At 56.2% G+C, this 20,001-nt stretch overlaps 2 protein-coding genes across 4 annotated transcripts; both read right to left on the bottom strand.

Annotated features, from left to right (window-relative positions):
• Positions 1 to 107: 107 nt before the first annotated feature.
• On the bottom strand, positions 108 to 4,283 carry BRF2 (BRF2 general transcription factor IIIB subunit). The gene is made up of 4 exons (XM_030290163.4): positions 4,019 to 4,283; positions 3,423 to 3,482; positions 2,937 to 3,258; positions 108 to 1,356 (listed from the first exon to the last, which is right to left on the bottom strand). Exons 1-4 carry the CDS (start codon positions 4,170 to 4,172, stop codon positions 339 to 341), a joined length of 1,554 nt encoding a protein of 517 aa, XP_030146023.4. The 5' UTR covers positions 4,173 to 4,283; the 3' UTR covers positions 108 to 338.
• Positions 4,284 to 5,284: 1,001 nt separating this feature from the next.
• RAB11FIP1 (RAB11 family interacting protein 1) lies at positions 5,285 to 18,279 on the bottom strand. Of its 3 annotated transcripts, none has more exons than XM_030290148.4 (7): positions 17,842 to 18,279; positions 14,146 to 14,588; positions 13,184 to 13,973; positions 10,103 to 12,295; positions 9,024 to 9,129; positions 6,927 to 8,148; positions 5,285 to 6,705 (listed from the first exon to the last, which is right to left on the bottom strand). In XM_030290148.4, exons 1-6 carry the CDS (start codon positions 18,168 to 18,170, stop codon positions 7,930 to 7,932), a joined length of 4,080 nt encoding a protein of 1,359 aa, XP_030146008.4. In that variant the 5' UTR covers positions 18,171 to 18,279; the 3' UTR covers positions 5,285 to 6,705; positions 6,927 to 7,929. The 3 variants fall into 3 exon arrangements, with proteins under 3 accessions (XP_030146008.4, XP_072773771.1, XP_030146009.4); XM_072917670.1 differs by having other exon boundaries at positions 10,103 to 10,312; positions 17,842 to 18,273; XM_030290149.4 differs by lacking the exon at positions 10,103 to 12,295 and having other exon boundaries at positions 17,842 to 18,271.
• Between the last annotated feature and the right edge of the window lie 1,722 nt (positions 18,280 to 20,001).

Raw genomic sequence — 20,001 nt, 5'->3', positions numbered from 1 at the left:
GATTTCTCTCAGACTTCACGTTCAAATACAGGGTGGCCTGCAGTATTTTGACCCTTACAAAGAAGTGTTTTGTCCCTCACAAAATCATTCTGCTGAAGAATGAGAAGTCCAAGGTGAGGCTGCCATGGAAAACTTGGCACCTGAACTTTTATTTAGTTATAACAGAAACATAACATGACCTGAAGCAGTCATTTCACAAAAAGCCCATTTTGGGTGCATTAAGGAAGACCCAGCCCAGGCTCATTCCTGGAGCAACTGTCCTTGCAGCACAACCACCCTGTTCCTGGTGGCCTTCACACTTCTGGTCCCAAAACCGTCCCTCGGGCCCAGGGCCCCCTTCAGGGCCAGGCCTTGGCCTTCCTGAAGGCGCGGATCTCCTCGGGGCTGCGCAGGTACTGCTCGATCTCGCTGTCCGAGATGGGCTCGTCGCCCGTCAGGGCCACGGCCGGAGCGCTCGCAGCCGCCGGCCTCGGCCTCTTCCTGGGCCGCAGGAGGCACGGAGGGAGCAGGGGCCTCAGGCTGCCCCCACGCTGCTGCTGCTTCCCTGCTGAGGGACAGCCCTGCTGCTGTGCCACCGCTGGAGAGCTGCGGGGGCCCTGGCCTGGGCAGTCCTGGCCGGGGGAGTCCTTATTCACAGAGTCCTTATCCAGGGAGCCCTGGCTCACAGAATCCTGCTCTGGGCACTCCTGGCTCACAGAGTCCTTATCCAGGGAGCCCTGGCTCACAGAGTCCTGCTCTGGGCACTCCTGGCTCACAGAGTCCTGGCATGGGGAGTCTTTATCCAGGGAGTCCTTACCCAGGGAGCCCTGGCTCACAGAATCCTGCTCTGGGCACTCCTGGCTCACAGAGTCCTGGCCTGGGCACTCCTGGCTCCCAGAGCCCTGGCCTGGGCACTCCTGGCTCCCAGAGCCCTGGCCCGGGGCCGTGTCCTGCTGGCCCTGCCCGTCCTGCTGGCTGAAGGCGCGTTTCAGCAGGAAGAGCCGGTGCTGCAGCAGGTCCCCGATGTGCTTCACCACGGTTCTCTTGTCCAGGCGGAAGGCACGCAGCCAGGAGAGCTGGGAGGCCATTCCCAGCAGGACCTCCAGCAGCTCCGCCAGCCGGAGGTGGGCGGGGGGCGGCAGGTCCACCCCTGCCAGGCGGCAGAACCGCGCCAAGGGGCAGCGCAGGCGCGGGCCGGGCCGCAGCGACTGCCAGGCCAGGAACGCCGCGGCCGTGACCAGGGGCACGGGGTGCCGGCCCGTCACCAGCCACGCCTCGCTGGCCAGCTCCACGATGGCCAAGGTGCGGGCCAGCAGCTGCTCCTTGTCCTCCAGGAAGGGCGCAGGGACGCTGGCCGTGGGCTGCACCAGCCGGAAGCTGCGGGGGCAAAGGGGTGTGGGGTTTGTTAAAATCAGAGGGGTTTGTGTGGGAATCCAGGGCTTCCCTCTGGCTGCCCTGGCAGGTCTGGGACCCCCCTGGACAGAGCCCCCAGAGACACTGTCTGTGATCTCTGTCCATGGAAAAGAGTTTTCAATCTTACAGGATCAATTACCAGCTCTGAGTGTTTGATATAAGCAATAATTAAGTGTGGCACAGGTGCAAAAGTAAAATTTTAGATTTCTAGATTAGGGTTCCAAAGGGGACAAGCTGGAGGAAATTGGGTGTGTCTTGTCCTTTTCCTCCTTCTTCATGCCCTCCATGTTTCACTGTGCTGTTGGCATTTTTCTGTTGGTTCAGGCTGGGGACACACTGTCCAACGTAGGTGACAGATATTGGCACGTTATTGTAAATCCAGCACAGGTAGTTTGTGGTATTTAATGTTTGTACCATCCCACTGAGGGCAGAGCCCCACACGCTGCCCTGCAGGACAGAGCTGCGGCAGGGCAGCAGAACATGTTAGAGATAAACAGAATAAACCACCTTGAAACAGCACAGACGAATTATGGCTTCTGCTTTGGCAACGGGGCAGAAAGACAGAGATTTTCTACAATCTCTGAATCACCAATACCCACAGATTCCGACAGGTTTGGGCATGTTGTAAAAGGTAGGCTTTAGAAACAGCAGGATGGTGATTTAGAGTGAAGCAGTAGCTATAAGATTTGTCAGCAGAAAAATTATACAAGAAGTAGAAAGAAAGGACAAATCGAACTATGGTTTGTGTATTAACACTTGGGTAGAATAACTCTTTAAGTTGTAGAAAAGTATATTTAGTGAGATATTAAGAAGTTTTAAGCTTAATAATGGAGCTCTGTACATTGTATCTTAAGGCTTATAAGTAAGTATTGTATTTGAAACCAGCAAACGTTGTTTTAACCAAAGGTACGTGTGCTAATGGTGGTTAGGTAAAACTACTGCCATGTTTTTGTTTTTTGTGATTGGTCAAAAAGCTTTTAAAGTAAATTGTAATATTAAGTTCTTAGTCTGCTGCCTAGGATGCGAGCTGCTGGCATCTTCCCATTGTCATAACCATGGAATGAGACTGGTGCTGGGGAATAAACAGCTCGAGACACGTTCCTCAGCAGTCCCATCCCGTTGGTGATCTGTGCACAGCCCCTGGCTGGCGATAAGGGGGAGTCTCGGGGACAGACACACCCTGCTCCTGCCTGGCTGCTGCTCCTGGACACCAGGAGCAGCTTTTTATGGGAAGGGTTCTGTTGGAGAAGGAGTGGAGTCCCCATCCTGGAGGTGGCACTCCATGCTCTGGGCTGGGTGACAAGGTGGGTACCGGGCACGGGCTGGACTCAACAGCCTCAGAGATTCATTCCAGCCCCAGAGATCCGGGATCCTGTGATCCATGCTGCCTCCCTGGCCCCCCTCTGCCCTCTCCAGACTGAGAATCACAGCCCAGGTGTGACACGGGGGGACAAAAGCCAGCCCAGCTCGAGTGCACACAACTGTGCCACACCCCAGCCCCTCCACCCGGCCAGGCCAAACAAGGGGCCCCACGGCCCCCTCACCTGTTCAGGTGCGTTGTCACCAGGTCTGCCAGGCCCAGGGCGGGCACCGAGAGCCCCAGCTCCCGCTGCAGGCTCAGGAAGACGCTGGCAAACAGCTCCTGCCGGGCGTAGAGCAGGGAGCACACGGTGCCCATGGTCAGGGGCCAGCGGTGCTGCCGGCACGCCACCAACACGCAGCAGCCCCCCAGCAGCTCCTTCTTCTCCAGGCTGAGCAGGTGGAAGGCGGGGAGCTGCAGAGCCCTCTGCAAGTAGGACACAGCCGTTTCCTCGAACGTGGCCGGCAGCTGCAGCACCTTGCAGAGGTCCTGGACCCGCCGGATCCCTGCGGGATCACACACGGAGCGAGGAATTCCAGCGGGCAGCGCTCACCCAGCCCCGAACTAAAGCCCCTCCCAGGCCCTCAGGGCACTTTTTCACCACTAGAATCAGGTGAAACAACCGGAGCAGCAGGCAGGGATGGGGGGCCGGGTCAGGAGCTGCTCTCACCTCGCTGCAGGCAGCGGCTCAGCTGCTCCTTCTGGCCAGTGCTCTGGGAATAGGCGACCTCTGGAAAACAGGGGTGGATCAGTCAGTCCTGAGGGGAATCCAGGCACAGAGACCAGGTGGATCTGGGGCCAGCAAATGCCCACAGAACAGGACTGCAACAACCAGAACTGCCTGAGGGCGCTGAGTTAGAGCAGCACAGGTAAAAACGAGCTCTTGGATCTCCTCTGAGCCGGGAATTCCCTCCAGACAGAGCCAGGCAACAGCCTCGGGGCTGCCCTGCTGCGCTTAAAGTTCTTCTAAGAGATTTCAATTGGATTCTAATAATCTCTTTTGACAATAAGAGATTCCCTCCGTTTAAATTTAAAGCTCATCACCGGCTCCAAGGCAGGCCCTGGCCGGGAAGCGCTGCAGGTGTGCCCCGGGCTGGAGAACCCCGCTGGTGCTGGGGGGATGGAGGGAGGGGGAGCGGCCGGCCTGACACGCGAGTGCCCGGCACAGCCCCTCAGAACACAGCTCGGAGAGGCCCAAAGGAGCCGCGGACCGTCGGTCCTGCACCCCCACCCCGAGCGCGGACACTCCCGGTTCCGGTGCCGCACCCCGCAGATGCTCCTCGTCGGTGTAGGTGGTGGTGAGGAGCCCCTCGGACAGCACGCAGCCGCAGGCGGAGCACACCAGCTGCTGCTGCGCGTAGTGCGCGTCTTCCACCAGCGACGCCGACCCGCACTCGGGGCACCGGCCCCGCGCCGCCATCGCCGCCGCCGCCACGCTGGGGGACCGCTGGGGAGGGAGCACCGCCAACAGCCAATAGCGGCGCGGCCCGCCCCCAGCCCACCAATGGCGGCGCGGCCCGCGGTCCGTCCCGACGCCCGTCCGGCCGAGGCGCCGCCGGCGCACGCTGCGTTCCGGCCGGGCTGGGCCGGGAGGCGGCGGCAGCCCCGGGCCCGCGGGGAGCGGCACCGGGGGGAGGACGCGGCCTCCCGGGCGGAGAACCGCGAAACACCGCGGCTCGGACACCCCCATGGCCCCCTCCAGTCCCCGGAGGCCGGCGCTGCCGTGAGGGCCCAGCCGCGGGGCCCGGGGCGCTCCGCAGAACTCCGGGCCGCAGGTGCGGGCCCGTCCGTCCGTCTGAAACAAAAGATTTTCCAGAGATCACTTGAACTAACAAAATGAATGTATCAGAAATGAATGTATCAAAAATAAATGTATAAAAAGAATGTATCAAAAATGAATATATCAAAAATGAATGTATCATGTTTGTAGAATCGTGTGTTGAATTTTAAGAAACCCCTGCACAGAAAGGCATAGGAAAGAAAAACAAAGATCTCTAAAGCTTCTTGCAAAAAGACAAATACCGGAAAGGACAAAGAATGCTAAGACTTTCAGACAAGGAAGCCCTGTGTCTCCAACATGTCAAGGATGATGAACTTATCCAGATAGGAGAGCAAAGGACCAAAAGCGCAAGCGCAGAGGAGGAGAGTTCAAAAGTTCAATGCAGAGGAAGATGAAGATTACAATTAAAAGACCACCAGGGACCCCCATAAAAGCCCTCACAAAAAAACTCCACATGCCCAGAAGGGCGTGGACCTATTTAGCATGAGAAGCGAAGACAGGCGGGGCCAGGGGTTGAATATGCACAGAAAAGTTGTGTAATGTATTGCATATGGAACACCTTTGTGAATAAAGTCGGGGGACAAACTTCAGCTCGGGGCACAAGATTTCGGAGAGTTATCTCACTTGTGCCGGGCGCTGTCATACATACCCACTTCATAACTACCTCGAGTTGTGGAGTCTATTTATTTATTCCGCATATCGCTTCAAAACCCTTCTGAAACTCCACAACAAAGACACGGTGACCAGAGCGCTGCGTTTGAGGGGTCTTTATTTTAGTGTTCCGTAAAACCAAAAGGCGTTTAAAAACAAACAGCAGCTGGGCTAAAAGCAGGGAGTACAAACAGGGAACGTGCAGTGGATCCTTCAATAATAAACAATACATTTGGTTCTTAAGGCCCTTGAGGATGTAAAACGCCAGTCCCCTCACACCAAAGGAAGGCTTTAACCAGTGTTGCCAATAAAAACGAGGCTGGAGGGCTGGGTGAGGTTTTTGGGGCTGAGCAAGTGGAGGACTGGGAGCCCCCCGTGGGTCTGCTCGGGGAGAGGTTCCACAGCTGCAGCCCCGGGACAGAGGAGCCCCTGGGAAAACCCACGGCTGGGGCTGCCACAGCACCCATGGGAGCTGGCACCCACAGCTGGGGCTACCACAGCACCCATGGGAGCTGGCACCCACAGCTGGGGCTGCCACAGCACCCACGGGTGGGGCTGCCACTGTCCCAAGCATTAAGGCTTCGTCTCTGCTAAGAGCATAACATTATTTATTTTATGAACAATAATATTATTTATTGCTTTGGTTCTGTGCAGGTCACTCTTCCCAGCGGAGAAAAAGTCTAAAATATAAGTTTATCAGTGAGGTACAGGATCCTCTGTCCAGAGATCCCCAGAGGCACGAGGAGGAAACAAATCAATCCTTCATCTTCCTCGCTCAAGAAGGCACAGGAGGCAGCAGCACTCAGAACGAAACCACCACCAAGGCTGCCTTCACTCAGAGCAGAAAGGAGAGAATGCCCTCACTGCTCAAATAACACTAAAATGAGACAAAAGTACCTGAAGTCTTGCAAGACTCAGCTCCTAAGGCTTGTTTGAGGTCAGGCTGCCCAGGAGGGACAGCTCTGCCAGTAAAGCTCCAGACTTTGGTAGCAGGGATAAACAGGAATAAAAATGCCATTAACAGCATTTCTTTGATTTTTCTAATAAATGTTTACATCTCTGTGCAAATCTATCAAACTGCTCCTCAGTACAAAATACAGCATTTGAGATCTGCAGTGGTGTGTGACATTGTAAGCAGACTGCTCACAGGGTGAGAGTCCTTCCAGCTGCTCCAGACCCTCAATAAAGTGCTTTCCTGTAGAGAAATGGAGTTAGAAACTCACCCCTGAGCCAGGAGTGACCCAATAACCCAACAACTTCCAAAGGCAGGAGTGTTTATTTCCACAGAATTAGGGCTGGAAAGCTTGAAGCTTTGCTCCTCATGAAGCTTTGGTCCTTTGCAGGGCTCTGTTGGTTTTCCAGCTTCTCTCTAAGCCTTTCATGGACTCTCCCTGCCCTGGTAAATCCCAGGGGTCCCAAAAGGCATCTGCTGTTTTGGTCTCTGCCAAGAGCTCAGCAAACAAAGCTCTGTTCAGTCTGCAGCAGGGAAAGCTGTGCTGGCTGCCTGAGGGGATGGGGAGAACTGCCCTGAGCCCACCAGGACCCCCAGAGCTCCTGAGGGGATGGGGAGAAGTCCCCTGAGCCCACCAGGACCCCCAGAGCTCTGGGCTGGCTGCTCCCCCAGCCTGAGGGGATGGGGAGCACTGTCCTGAGCCCACCAGGACCCCCAGAGCTCCTGAGGGGATAGGGAGAACTCCCCTGAGCCCACCAGGACCCCCAGAGCTCTGGTGGGATGGGGAGCACTCCCCTGAGCCCACCAGGACCCCCAGAGCTCTGGGCTGGCTGCTCCCCCAGCCCCCTCAGCCCCTCAAGGCCAGGGGGGAGCCCCAGCCCTGCCTGCACTGACAGCAGGAGCACTGCAAGGCTTCTCACCTTGGGAGGGCCCTCAAGGTGAGCCCCAGCTCCAAACCCCAAGGGATTTCTGTTCCCTCCACGCAGGGTGAAAGGGAAATGGTCTCAGAGCTCCCACGGGGCACAAAGTGTGAGAGCAGAGCACAGGGCAGAGGCAGGGCAGTCTCTGCCTGCTCTGAACAGCCTCCAGAGCAGAAATTTAAGACACTAAGAGCAAAACTTCTGATTTAAAATGTACCTTAGGCCTAAATCCATTGGTGCCATTCCTGTGGTAGAAACGTACCGTGAACCTCAATGTCTCCTACTCCAAAAAACCAGTCAACTTTCCCTTGAAGGACTCTTGGGAATGTCCACTCGATGAGATGAACTGAGATTTGGTCAGTTTATGGGCAACTTTCATTCCTTTTAAATTGCAGCCCAGGTCTGAAGCTGGGCCATCTTTGGACTTCTCCAGTGTAGTTAATTATTATTTTAAAAACAATCAAATCCTCAAGCTCTACTGTACAAGGATTCATATTGCACTACAACTTCAGATGTGGAAAGAAAAGTAACTGACCTCTAAAAGCTGCTACAAAACAAAACCATTTTAAAAAATCATCCTAAAGGATCATCAGCACCTTGCTGGGAAGCAAAACACATCAAAAACCCTCCTCCTTCCCATCACAACCAGCCTTTGGATTAATGCCTGACCTTCCCAAATAATGGGAAGGAAACAAAAAATAAATACGGTAAGGTGACTTCATGCCAACACCTGATGGAACTATTAATCAATCCGAGGGTTGCTCAAGGCAGGAACAGGAAAAGGTCATTTTCTGTGAGAGCACACCCAGCACCACCAGCTCCTCACCCTCCTCTGGGGGAATTCAGTCCTTGCCCACCGACGCCCCCAGACCCTTCACATCTTCCCAGCTTTTCTGTTGCCAGACATGGAAACACGGAGGATGTTTGGGGTTTCTTCCATGACTCTGACAAGGAGGTTGTCGATGTAGTCCTCGAGCTCCCGCACCTGGAGGTCCTTCCTGGTAATGGTATCCTTCTGTTTCAGCACCAGCTGGATCAGCTCATCGTGTGTCAGCTGAGCATAGGCATAGGCAGGGTCTGAGGGATCGTATTTCTTGGGAGGGAGGGAGGGAAGGAGGGTCAGAGCAGGCACAGGACATTCCAAACCAGACACACAACACACAGACCAGCACGGTGACAGCTGCTGCCAAACAAACCTGCTAAAGCTTAAACCAGCTGCTTCAGTGCACCCTGGGAAAGCCAAATTCATGGTAAACAGCACGAAATGCCCACCCAGGCCTTTGCTGTTTCTTCCCATTCCTTTGGAAAATCTGGTTTTAACCCTCACACAGCATGGGAGGTACTGGGCAGCTTCTGCTGATTCCTCCAGCTCCCAGAACACTGCCCAGGCAGGGAGAGTGAGCACAACACAGCCCTGTGGGGCATCACACACAGTTTAGGTGGAATCATAACACCACAACATCCACTGCAAGTTTTCAACCCCCTTGAAACAGCAGCGTGGCAGTTTGAATCACTGAACTCCCATCCCCTCCCCTCTCACCAGAAGGAGGCACTGCTGTTATTTCAGTTCTAACTTCCCTATTTCCCCAAAAAACCCTGACAGACCATAAGGGGAGCTGTGATTTTCCCTGCTGAGCCAGGGATGCTCCCAGCCTTTTGGATCAGCCTGCCAGGGAAGCTGTGCCTCAAGCCTGGAGGTCTCAGGATTATGCTGAGAGCTTCTCTCAGTCCCACTGCTGACCCAGCTGCATGACTGTGCTCCAAGGAAGTGGCTGTGCCTGAGAACCTCCCCCAAAAACACCAGCCCCAGCTCTCTTATAGGTCAGTCTGCAAGAAAAGAAGCATTTAAGGAACGATCCCACTCTTGAGGGCTGACCAAAAGGATGTTCCTGGCCCAGCTATCTGGAATACACAAACTCTTCAATTAAATCCAAGCTTGGGCAGTGAAAGTGCCACTTCCCTCCATACCTTCACACTCATTTCCAGCAGCTTTTCATTCATGGTGCTGATGACATTCAAGTTCTTGCTCTGAGGCTTGTTAGCCATGGCATTCATTGGCTTCACAGGATGGAGTCTGCAACAGGAAAAAAAAGCTCCTGCTGTTCAGGCAGAAGAGGTAACAGCAGCATGACACAGATCTTTAGACTGAGAACAAATACAGCAAGAAACTGGGGACAATTCCCTCCCTGCTCTATGTCCTGACAGAAAAGAGATTCAGCTTCAAGAAGACAAGGTATTTCTAAGCCACAGGGGTTTTGTAAGTATTTTCCAGCTCTCTACTATCTTTATTGACTTAAGGCATTAGAGATAAAGCAGCAGCAGGAAGGAAAATACATCCTCTGTATGTCATGGAAGAAAAGCCAGGTCAGGCTAGACGAGGAGACAGCACATGGGGCAGCTACTCTCATCCCTCAGAAACTGGTATTTCAGCCTGACTTTCCTAATCAGAACATAGTTGTGATCTTACAACATACCAAATACTTCTGCTGTCCTGAGACAAGTGTTAGGCCTTGTCCGATCTGAACTGACATCACCAGCTGTGAGGAAGTGCTGTCATTATTTGCCTGCACGGGACTTACAGCACCAATTTTAACACAGGAACAAAATTTTCCTTCTATTCCAGCAAATGCTGTCCCAGAGGTGTCCTAGAGCCCAGGCAGAGTGCTGTGAAGGCTCGAGGGCTGACAGGGCAGTGGCACCACTCCCACAGAGCAGGGCTGGTGATCCCTGAGGAGCCTGCTCAGCCAGGAAACGTTTATCAGGTGTCCTTTCTCCCTGTGTGACAAACAGCTCAGGTCCTAAGCTCCCCCAAGAGCTGTGAGGAGCAGCTGCTCCCCTGGGCACCCCGAGGAGATGCACAGACCCTCCTGGAGCCAGCAGCAACCCCACACTGGGTGACAGCAGCCAACCCTGCCAGACCCAGCCCCAGGGGAAGTCAGGGCTGTCCTGGTCTGATCCAGCAGCCTCAGGGACAGATCTGCACCCAGAGAGCGAAGCAAAGCTCACAGCTGCACGGAGGTACCTGCTGTGATCCCCACACCTCTCACCTGTGCTGGGGAGACACGGTTTCAGCACCCCGTGGGGATTGGTTAGGGAACGTTTCAGAGGGTGAAACCCGTGCCTGGAGAAGTTTCTTCTTGCCCGAATTTCCCGCTTTATCTGCGAAGCCCTCGGCTGTTGGCTTTTTCGGAGACTCTGCTCTACGACTCGGGGTGTCAGAGAGAAGGGAATGAGAGGAAGAGTGGGGCTGGCAAGGACTTGACAGGGAGGAAGAGAAAGCAGAAGGCTCAGAGAAGTCACACTCTGCACGCTCCTCAACACCTACACTGCTTTCCAGCTCTTGTTTCCCAAAATGACTGTCACACTCCCTGGAATGAGATGTCACACCTAAGCCTGAGTCAGCTCCCTGGACACAGACCCTGGGAGCACCCACTGCAGCAGGCAGCACAGCCAAACTCCCCGGCTCACAGGCACCAGGAATGGCTCCTGCTCCTCCTCCCGGAGCAGCAGCAGAGCTATCAGAGAGCTCTCTCTGCTCTCCATGCAAAGGTGTCAAACCTCGGGGCTGCTCTCCATTCCCTAGGACACCTCTGTCACCTGCAGTGGCCCCACAACTGTCCTGGCAGTCCCCCAGCAGCTCATCATCAGAGCCTCCCTCCGGGATCACCGGGAGACCGGCCGGTGCCGAGCCCCGGTCCCCGGGAACAGGAATGGCAGACCTGACATTTGTGAGACTGACAGATAAATCACCACCTTCCTTCTCTAAAGGCCTGCCACTGCTCTTCCCTCTGGGTGTCACTGCAGGGGTGACAGTCCCCAAGAGGCCCCCTTGAGGGAGGCACCCACGAGCAGCTGAGGTTTCAGGGAACGGGAGCCCTGGGGTGGATTGTGCACCATCCCCTGATGCAGGAACATCAGCCCTTAGCTCAGCCTGGGGAGTGGCTGGGGACTTCCTCAGCAGTACAGCCAGTCGTGGGGCTGGCTTTGGGGGCACAGGGACCTCGCTGCCAGCCCTCCCTGGCTCCCCTTCCCCAGGGGACACCGTGCAGGCTCTCGGCACTGGCTGGACTTGAGAAAGTGGCTCGTTTCCAGCAGGTGGAGGTGCCTGGGGCTCTAACATGGGCACACATTCTGCCCTTTGCTTTCCACCACAGGTCTCCTGCTCCTTCCTGAGCTCGCTCCTGGGGGATGGTGCCTGGGACACAAAGCCTTTGTCACCCCTCGTGCAGGGCTCAGTGCTCACACCAGTGACCTCCACAGCTGCTCCATCACTGTCCCAGGTGCGATGAGTGCTGTCCCCAGAGAGCTCTGTCCATGGGTCACCCCCTGCTCCCAGCTCACACACAAACTCTGCTCGCTCTCCTGCTGCCCCTGAACCCACCTGTAACCTCCCACTGGAATCCAGGGGTTGCTCTCCACCTTCCTGCCCACCCAAACCCACATCACCTGATGGAACACCCTGCCATTCCCCAGGGACAAAGGACACATATTTCCCACGGCCTGGCTTGCTGCTTTCCAAAGAATCCTCAGGCTGAAGCCGAGCAGAATCCCGGCGTGGCTCTGGAGCCAGCCCAGGGGGGCCAGAAGGGGGGTGAGACAAGGTGCCCAGAGGGTCTGGCACAGCTAGAGCCACATCTGCAGAGCCCCCTGAAGCACCACGAGCAGGGTGTCCTGCAGAGGAACAGTCCTCCCCACCAGGAAGGCAGGAAGGGGAAGAGCCAGCCTGGGAAGCTGGCGCTGCCTGTCCCCCACGCTTGGACACGAAGGGATTTGTGTCATTGAAAGGACAGTCAGAGGGGACAGAAGGTGTGCGTGGGCCAGAGAGACCCCAGGAAACCTCAGAGCCCTCAGGACCCTGCCCCCAGTCAGCAGCAAAAGGATTATTTCCCCTGGCAGAGACCTGCCCAGGAAGAGGCACTTTGGGAACAGAGGCTGCAGGATGATGGGATGAAGGGAAGTGGGTGATGCTGCTGGGATCCAGGGCTCTGGATGCCCTGTCCCACTCAGGAGTAAAGGGGTTCTTGTCATTCCAGAGCTCTGCAGCTAAAGCAGGGGAAGTGAGAGAGGCAGGAGTACTAGTGATGTTTTCAGAGTCTGGCACTTGGACTGGCTGCCCCACTTCAGAAACAAAAGGATTATTGGCACTGCTGATACGGTGCACAGAGAGAAAAGCAGGGAGGGGGTCAGGTGCAAGAGTAGGAAGCGTGGCTTTGGGTTCCTCCTCTGGAGACAGGCCCAGTCTGCAAAAAGGGACAAAAAACTCGCATGTCACTTGCAGATGCAACATGAGGCAGGAACAGACAAGCTGCCACTGGAGATGAGCTACACCTTAAGGAGACCTCAGAGAGAGGTCCCCTGTCTGTGAGACTTTACATCCTTAACTGCACCTTCACCAAGCATGGGGCTTATGTCACAACTCTCCTGCTGCAGAGCTTGGTTTTGCTGCTTTAAGCACCATCTCTTTGCACCCCAAGCAGGTTTATTAGTATGTAAAACACTTGCACAGGAAAGAAACTTAAACTTGAGAAGCACTGAAAAGGAGGAGTTAGAGTTAGGGACACACACAAAACACAGCCTTATTAGTAGGGCACACCTACATATATATAATAAACCTCATACGCAATTTATATATTTGTTTGAAGGATAAAAGAACAGAATTTCCGAAAAAGCCTTCTGTGCAAATCCACACAAAATCCCTCTGTGCTGCTGTGAACAATGCCAGAAGCAGAAGGGCTCCAAGGCTACCCTTTGGAAGACCACAGCCAAGTAGGGAAGAGGAAAGCAGAGACGTTAGAATGGGCATTTCAGACCCTGGGGAGGCTGCAGCCACACAGCTCAGACAGAGTTAGTTTGTGCAAGAGATCCAGCAAGAAAATTCACCCCTTCAGCACCTGCCAGGTGCCTCCTGTGCTAGAGAACCACTATTTCATTACCACTTACAAGGAGCACCCCTACATCCATCTTCTTTCACTCTGAGGAAGAACTTGGGAGTTGCTCTTTGCAATCAGAGCCCCCAATGCCAGTGTAAAACCCGCAGAGCAGCACCTGAGCCCAGGTGTGGCAGCACAGCCCGCTGCCCCTGCCACCAGCACTGCCCAGCCCGACTCCTGCCAGCAGCTGGGACTCACCTGGGTTTCACAGCTTTGGTCTTGGCTGGTGCAGCTTTCTCAGGTTTCTGTTCCTCCTCACAAGGGCCGAGCTGCTGCTTGGTTGTGACAGCCTCCTCCGTGTGCTGAGCATCTCCTGACGGGCTCCTTCTGCCCAGATCTGCTGGGGCTTCGGGGCATTTGGCCTCCTCTTCCCTCTTCTCTTCTGGAATTGTACCCTCACTCTGCAGGGCCCTGTCAGGAATAATCTCAGCATCGCTGGGCTTCACCGTTTCCTTCTTCCCAGTGACCAGGGAGAGCAAGGCAGGCTTTTTGTGGTCTGGTTTTTTGGTCTCTCTAACAGCCTCGATGCTTGGTGGAACGCTGGTGTCCAGGTGCTCCTCGCTGCTGAGCAGTTTGTACGATGGCAAAGTCATGGACTTGAAGGTCTCCAAGGATGTGGACCCAGAGAACGCCTGCCCAGAAGAGGTTCTCCCCATCTCTTCAGGTGATTTAGTGGACCTGGAGGATAGGTTCTCCTCTGAAGCAAAGAGCTGCTTCCTCCTGAGGTTGTGAGGAGAGGGGGAAGAGGTTGGAGTCTTGTCCTTCATCGTGGTCTCTTCCATATAGATGTGACTGCCATTGATGCACAGACTAGACTTGGACATGGGATCGCTTTTGGATTTAAGGCCAGTGAACAAAGAGAGGCCATCCTTTTTGGTGTGGTTAGTGGTTCCTTGGGTTAGCTGCCTACTGTCCAAAAAGGCTGGTTTACGAGATTTAAACAGAGGAGAAGGAGCTGGCTTCAGGTCCGGCACACTTTCAAAGGATCCTGGAAAAAAAATGGAAGAATTCAAGATGTGAGAACAATCTTTTCTCTGACACTACTGACAGCCTCAGTGCCAGCAGGGACTGCCTATGGATTTGCTCAGAAAGAGGAATTTAACCAGTGCTCTGAAAAGTGTAAAGAGCCCTCTGGGGGAAGGTTTTGTGCCAACACTCACGTTCTGAGGCAGGAGAGGTCTCGGGCTCCTCCTCATCCCACTGCGCCTGGAAGTCACTGGGCCGCAGCCGAACCCTCTGGGTGAGGGGCTGCTGAGTGGGCAGCACTGACATGGACTGGGACAGGGACGTCTTCTGCAGGCCAGGCTTGGAGAACAGCGCTTTGAACTTGGATTTCTTCTTCTCCTTCTCCACAGCCTCATCCTCGCTGTCAGCAGGGGAGTGGGAGGTGCTGGGGACGATCTCCGACGCCGTGTCCGAGAGGCCACTGCTCCTCTTGCCCTTGAGCTTGTCTTTGAGCTTCCCAAAGGGAGAGCGGGGCTTGTCCTTCATGGACAGGTCAAACATGCTGGCTGTCATGTTGCTCCTCATGAACTGGATATCCACCTCGATCTCCCCTCTCTCCTTTTCCTTCTTCCCTGGCTTGGAGCGCAGCTTGTACCACCTGCAGCAACAAGAGGATTTCTTTAACCACCAGTAACTGAGAACACAGAGGGCACTTATGGCTGAAAAATCAACCCACAGTGTAGGAAAAGAAAGCCTTTTATCTTATGGTGATGTCATGGTCACAGCCCCAGGTGCCAAAGAAAACATTCCTTATCGTAAACAGAAAGTTATTAGTAAGATTCGGTTTAAAACCAGATCAGGAAGGGTTAAAAAAATGGAGAAAAAACAGAGGCACAAGATGGAATTCCTGTATTTCAGCTCAGCCACTCTCCTCTGCCCTTTCATCTCGCCTCCTGACACTGGCAGGGGCCATGGCTTTGAAGTGGAGCGAGAGCAGCAGCCTCAGAGCTGCACACGCGTCCCACGCCCTCATACCTTTCATTCCAGCTCCTTAATGCCTCCTAAGCCAAGGAAGCCCTAATCAACACCAGAGAGCCAGCCCCAGCCTCCCAGACCTGGGGATTTCCACTCACCTCGCCAGGCTCGTGACTGGCACGCACCAGGAAGGGCATTGCTCAGCCAGAGCCTTCTCCCTCCCCACCATTGAGCTCTGCGTGGGCAGCGCCCAGCACATCCCAAACCACAATCCCACCGCCCTAACGCCCTCAGCCACCCCTGGGTGACATTCAAACCACATCTGAGCCAGCACAGAGAATGGTCAGCACTGCACACCAGGGTGGTTTTGTTTGTTGGTGGAACCGCAGCATTCCCGACCCCACAGAACCCATAGGAAAGGCTGCCTGGAAACTGCTTTGTTTCTCCTCCTCACCAGCTGGAACGGGAAAATAAAGGCAGCAAACAGAGCATGCAAATGTGCCCTGTCATCAAATTTGCACTTCAACCTCCAAAGGTATACTGGAAGCAACAAAAGAGAACAGGAAAAGGTGATTTGCTCCAGAGAAAATTCAAAACTAATGGGGATAACCGAAGGAGATGGATTCAGGAATCTGCTACAGACACTTCAGAAGGAAATGCAGAAGAAATTCTTCCCACTGAAGGTGGTGAGGCCCTGATCCTGGAGAAGCTGTGTCTGTCCTGTCCCTCAAAGTGTCCAAGGCCAGGTTTGGAGAAATGGTCTAGTGGAAGCTGTCCCTGCCCAGGGCAGGGGGTGGAACAAGATGGGCTGTAAGGTCCATTCTGGGATTCTGTGACTCTAAATGAGCACTTAAGTGACAGTCAGGGGCCTGGGGTTAGAAGACACCCAGGGAAGGGGTTTTAACCAGGAAACCGAGGTTTTGCCCAGTCCCTGGAGCTGCAGCAGCCCAGGAATCACAACCCCTTTGCCTTTAACATGAGCCAGTACTGGGCACTTTTGTTCCAAAGTGGTTTCTGGGAGCATCCTGCGCTCGGTGCCACAATTGATCCCGTGTGTCCCGGGAGCCACGGGCAAACACCGTGTTCAGCAAAGCAGCTCAGCCCCGGCTGAAAGCAGCACCCCTGGGAGTGGCTGGAAGGAAATCACGGACTGACAACCCCCCAAACCACCAAAAAATCTCATTAGTGGCATTTATGGTGTTAGCAAGCACCTGTCAATCAACGTCTATCTATTTTCCAAATAAAACTAGCCCTTTGTGGCTACACATCACCATGGCAGCAAGAACAAAACAGGCTTCCAACAGGAAACCGAGGGCTGGAAACAACTGAAAACATGAGAAATTTCCCCAGGAGTACCAAAGTTGTGTTTTCCTCCTTTCTCCCCCTCAATTTTCCTTTGCCCAGACACAAAGGAACGCGCTTGGGGTGTAAACACAGCAGAGTCTGACACAGCCTTAATGAACCCGCGGCCTAATTAAGCCGTGGCAAGCGGGACAGGCTCGGCAGCGCTGCTCAGGTGAGGCAGGGGAGGAAGGTGACTCACAACGCATTACAAGGCTGCTGACTCCCAGTAAAACCCTCCCGGGCACCACCCCTGGGTTTCACCGTGCCGTGTTTGTGCTCAAAGCAGCGGGTGTGACCCAGGGCAGGAGCGGCCCCGGCTCAGAGTCCTGCTGACAGCGGCAGGGTCAGCCCCTGCAAGGTGGAATTATCCACCCTGGCACGCTCCAAGTGTTTGCTAGCAAAAATAAATAATAAATAATCGCTCAGTCCCTGCTGGAAGGAGGCAGCATCCCGAGGACATCAGGTTTCGGGGGCCAGGCTGCTTCCTCACATGGAAATGTCGGAAAATCAACGCCAAGGAGCAGGCAGGAGCGGCTGGAACAGTGTTCTCCAGCCTCCCCAGAGCACTGCCCAGCTCTGGGGGCTCCTAGGGCTCACCTGCTCCAAGGTGGGCACTTTTGGGGCTTCAGGGGTCCAGGTGGGGAAGAAGAGTCCCCCACCAGAACTGCCCCACTGCTCTGGGGCACAGCGTGACCCCCAGACTGCCATGGGGGCACAGGGGTCTCCCCATGCCTGAGGAGCACAGAGGTTCCCCTGAGGAACAGGGGAGCTGGAGCCCCTCACAGAGCTTCACCCCCTTCACGAGGCAGCCCTCAACGTCCTCCCCAGCCCCGTGGGGCACGGGAGCCCCCTCATCACCCTCCCACACCTCCGAGGGGCCCCTCCAAACCTCTCCGTGGGCGCCGCGGGGCTGAGACAGCCCCCAAAAACCTCCTCCATGGGACCCGGAGGGGCCACTCCATCCTTCCCCGCAGCTCCCGTGGGACACAGGACACCCCGGGACACCCCACTCCAGTCCCGTGGGACACAGGACACCCACCCCGCTCCCGTGGGACACAGGACCCCCACCCCACTCCTGTGGGACACAGGACACCCCACTCCAGTCCCGTGGGACACAGGACACCCCACTCCAGTCCCGTGGGACTCAGGAACCCCGGGACACCCCACACCGCTCCCATGGGACACAGGACACCCACCCCGCTCCCGTGGGGACACAGGACACCCCGGGATACCCCACTCCAGTCCCGTGGGACACAGCACCCCCACCTCGCTCCTGTGGGACACAGGACATCCCGGGACACCCCACTCCAGTCCTGTGGGACACGGGACCCCCACCCCGCTCCCGTGGGACACAGGACACCCCGGGACACCCCACTCCAGTCCCGTGGGACACAGGACCCCCACACCGCTCCCGTGGGACACAGGACCTCCATCCTGCTCCCACGGGACACAGGACACCCCGGGACACCCCTCTCCAGTCCCGTGGGACACAGGACATCCCGGGACACCCCACCCCGCTCCCGTGGCACACGGCCCCCGCCCCGCTGCCCCGGTCCCGCCGCTGCCCCTCTGCCCCGGGGTCCCGGTCGCACCTGGTGTGCCGCGGGCCGCCGCCGTCCCTCAGCGCGCCCAGCTCCACCTCAGCGCGGCCCAGGAACTTGTCGGCGCCGGCCAGGGCGCGGTGCAGCACCGTGAGGCGCAGCGCGGCGGGCCGCGGCGGCAGCTCGAACGTGGCCTCCTCCCGCCACAGCGGCTCCCCCCGGCACCGCTCGGCCACCGACGTGCGGAACTTGTCGCGGCCCAGCGCCATCACCGCGTACGCGTCGCTGCCGCCCGCCGCCGCCTTGGCGCGCAGTCCCCGCGCCCGCAGCACCGTCACCCGCACGTGGGTGGGCGCCCAGCCCGGGGCCGGGCCCGCCATGGCAGCGAGCGAGCGGCGGCACCGGCGGCGGGCCGCGAATGGGCCGGGCCGGGAACGGCGGCGGCGGCGGCGGCCGGTGAGCCCCGCCCCGGCCCGGACCTCTCGCGAGAGCGCGGCGGGGGCGGGGCCTGAGGGGCGGGGCCTGAGGGGCGTACAGGTAAGTACAGGTGTGTGCAGGTGTGTGCAGGTGTGCTCAGGTGAGTACAGGTGTGTGCAGGTGAGTACAGGTGTGTGCAGGTGAGTGCAGGTGAGTATAGGTGTGTGCAGGTGTGTGCAGGTGTGTGCAGGTGAGTGCAGGTGTGTATAGGTGTGTATAGGTGAGTACAGGTGTGTATAGGTGAGTACAGGTGAGTACAGGTGTGTATAGGTGAGTACAGGTGTGTGCAGGTGAGTGCAGGTGTGTATAGGTGTGTGCAGGTGTGTGCAGGTGTGTACAGGTGAGTGCAGGTGTGTGCAGGTGTGTATAGGTGAGAGCAGGTGTGTGCAGTTGTGTATAGGTGTGTACAGGTGTGTGCAGGTGTGTGCAGGTGAGTGCAGGTGTGTGCAGGTGAGTGCAGGTGAGTACAGGTGAGTGCAGGTGTGTGCAGGTGTGTATAGGTGTGTGCAGGTGTGTGCAGGTGTGTGCAGGTGATTACAGGTGTGTGCAGGTGAGTATAGGTGTGTATAGGTGAGTGCAGGTGTGTGCAGATGTGTGCAGGTGTGTATAGGTGTGTGCAGGTGAGTACAGGTGAGTGCAGGTGTGTGCAGGTGTGTGCAGGTGTGTATAGGTGTGTGCAGGTGTGTACAGGTGTGTATAGGTGAGTACAGGTGAGTACAGGTGTGTGCAGGTGAGTGCAGGTGTGTTCAGGTGTGTGCAGGTGTGCGCAGGTGAGTGCAGGTGTGTATAGGTGAGTACAGGTGTGTGCAGGTGTGTACAGATGTGTACACGTGTGTACAGGGGAGTACAGGTGAGTGTGCACGGGTGTGTACAGGTGAGTACAGGTGTGTACAGGTGAGTGTGCATGGGTGTGTATAGGTGTATACAGGTGAGTACAGGTGAGTGTGCACGTATGTATAGGTGTATGCAGGTGTGTATAGGTGAGTACACGTGTGCACGGGTGTGTATAGGTGTGTACAGGTGTATACAGGTGAGTGTGCACTGGTGTGTACAGGTGTGTACAGGTTAGTGTGCACGGGTGTGTACAGGTGTGCATAGGTGTGTAGAGGTGAGTACAGGTGGATGTGTACATGTGTCTATGCACGGGTGTGTACAGGTGTAGGTACAGGTGTAGGTACAGGTGTAAGTACAGGTGAGTTCAGGTGTGCATGGTTTGGTGCAGGGCCCTGTGCAGGAATTTCAGGGTGCACAGAGGGCTGGGAGTGCAGACAGGTGCATGTCCAGGTGTGGGGGTACAGCCTGTGGGTGCACAGGTGCATGTCCAGGTGCATGTCCAGGTGTGGGGGTACAGCCTGTGGGGTGCACAGGTGCATGTCCAGGTGTGGGGGTACAGCCTGTGGGTGCACAGGTGCATGTCCAGGTGCATGTCCAGGTGTGGGGGTACAGCCTGTGGGGTGCACAGGTGCATGTCCAGGTGTGGGGGTACAGCCTGTGGGTGCACAGGTGCATGTCCAGGTGTGGGGGTACAGCCTGTGGGTGCACAGGGGCATGTCCAGGTGCGGGGGTGCAGCCTGTGGGTGCACAGGTCCATGTCCAGGTGTGGGGGTACAGCCTGTGGGTGCACCAGGGCATGTCCAGGTGCATGTCAGGTGTGGGGGTACAGCCTGTGGGTGCACAGGTCCATGTCCAGGTGTGGGGGTACAGCCTGTGGGTGCACAGGTCCATGTCCAGGTG

Source organism: Taeniopygia guttata, chromosome 22, assembly GCF_048771995.1.
Source record: "Taeniopygia guttata chromosome 22, bTaeGut7.mat, whole genome shotgun sequence".
NCBI lineage: Eukaryota > Metazoa > Chordata > Aves > Passeriformes > Estrildidae > Taeniopygia > Taeniopygia guttata.
Note: the sequence above shows the minus strand (reverse complement) of the source record. Positions and strands in the feature narration are given on the sequence as shown.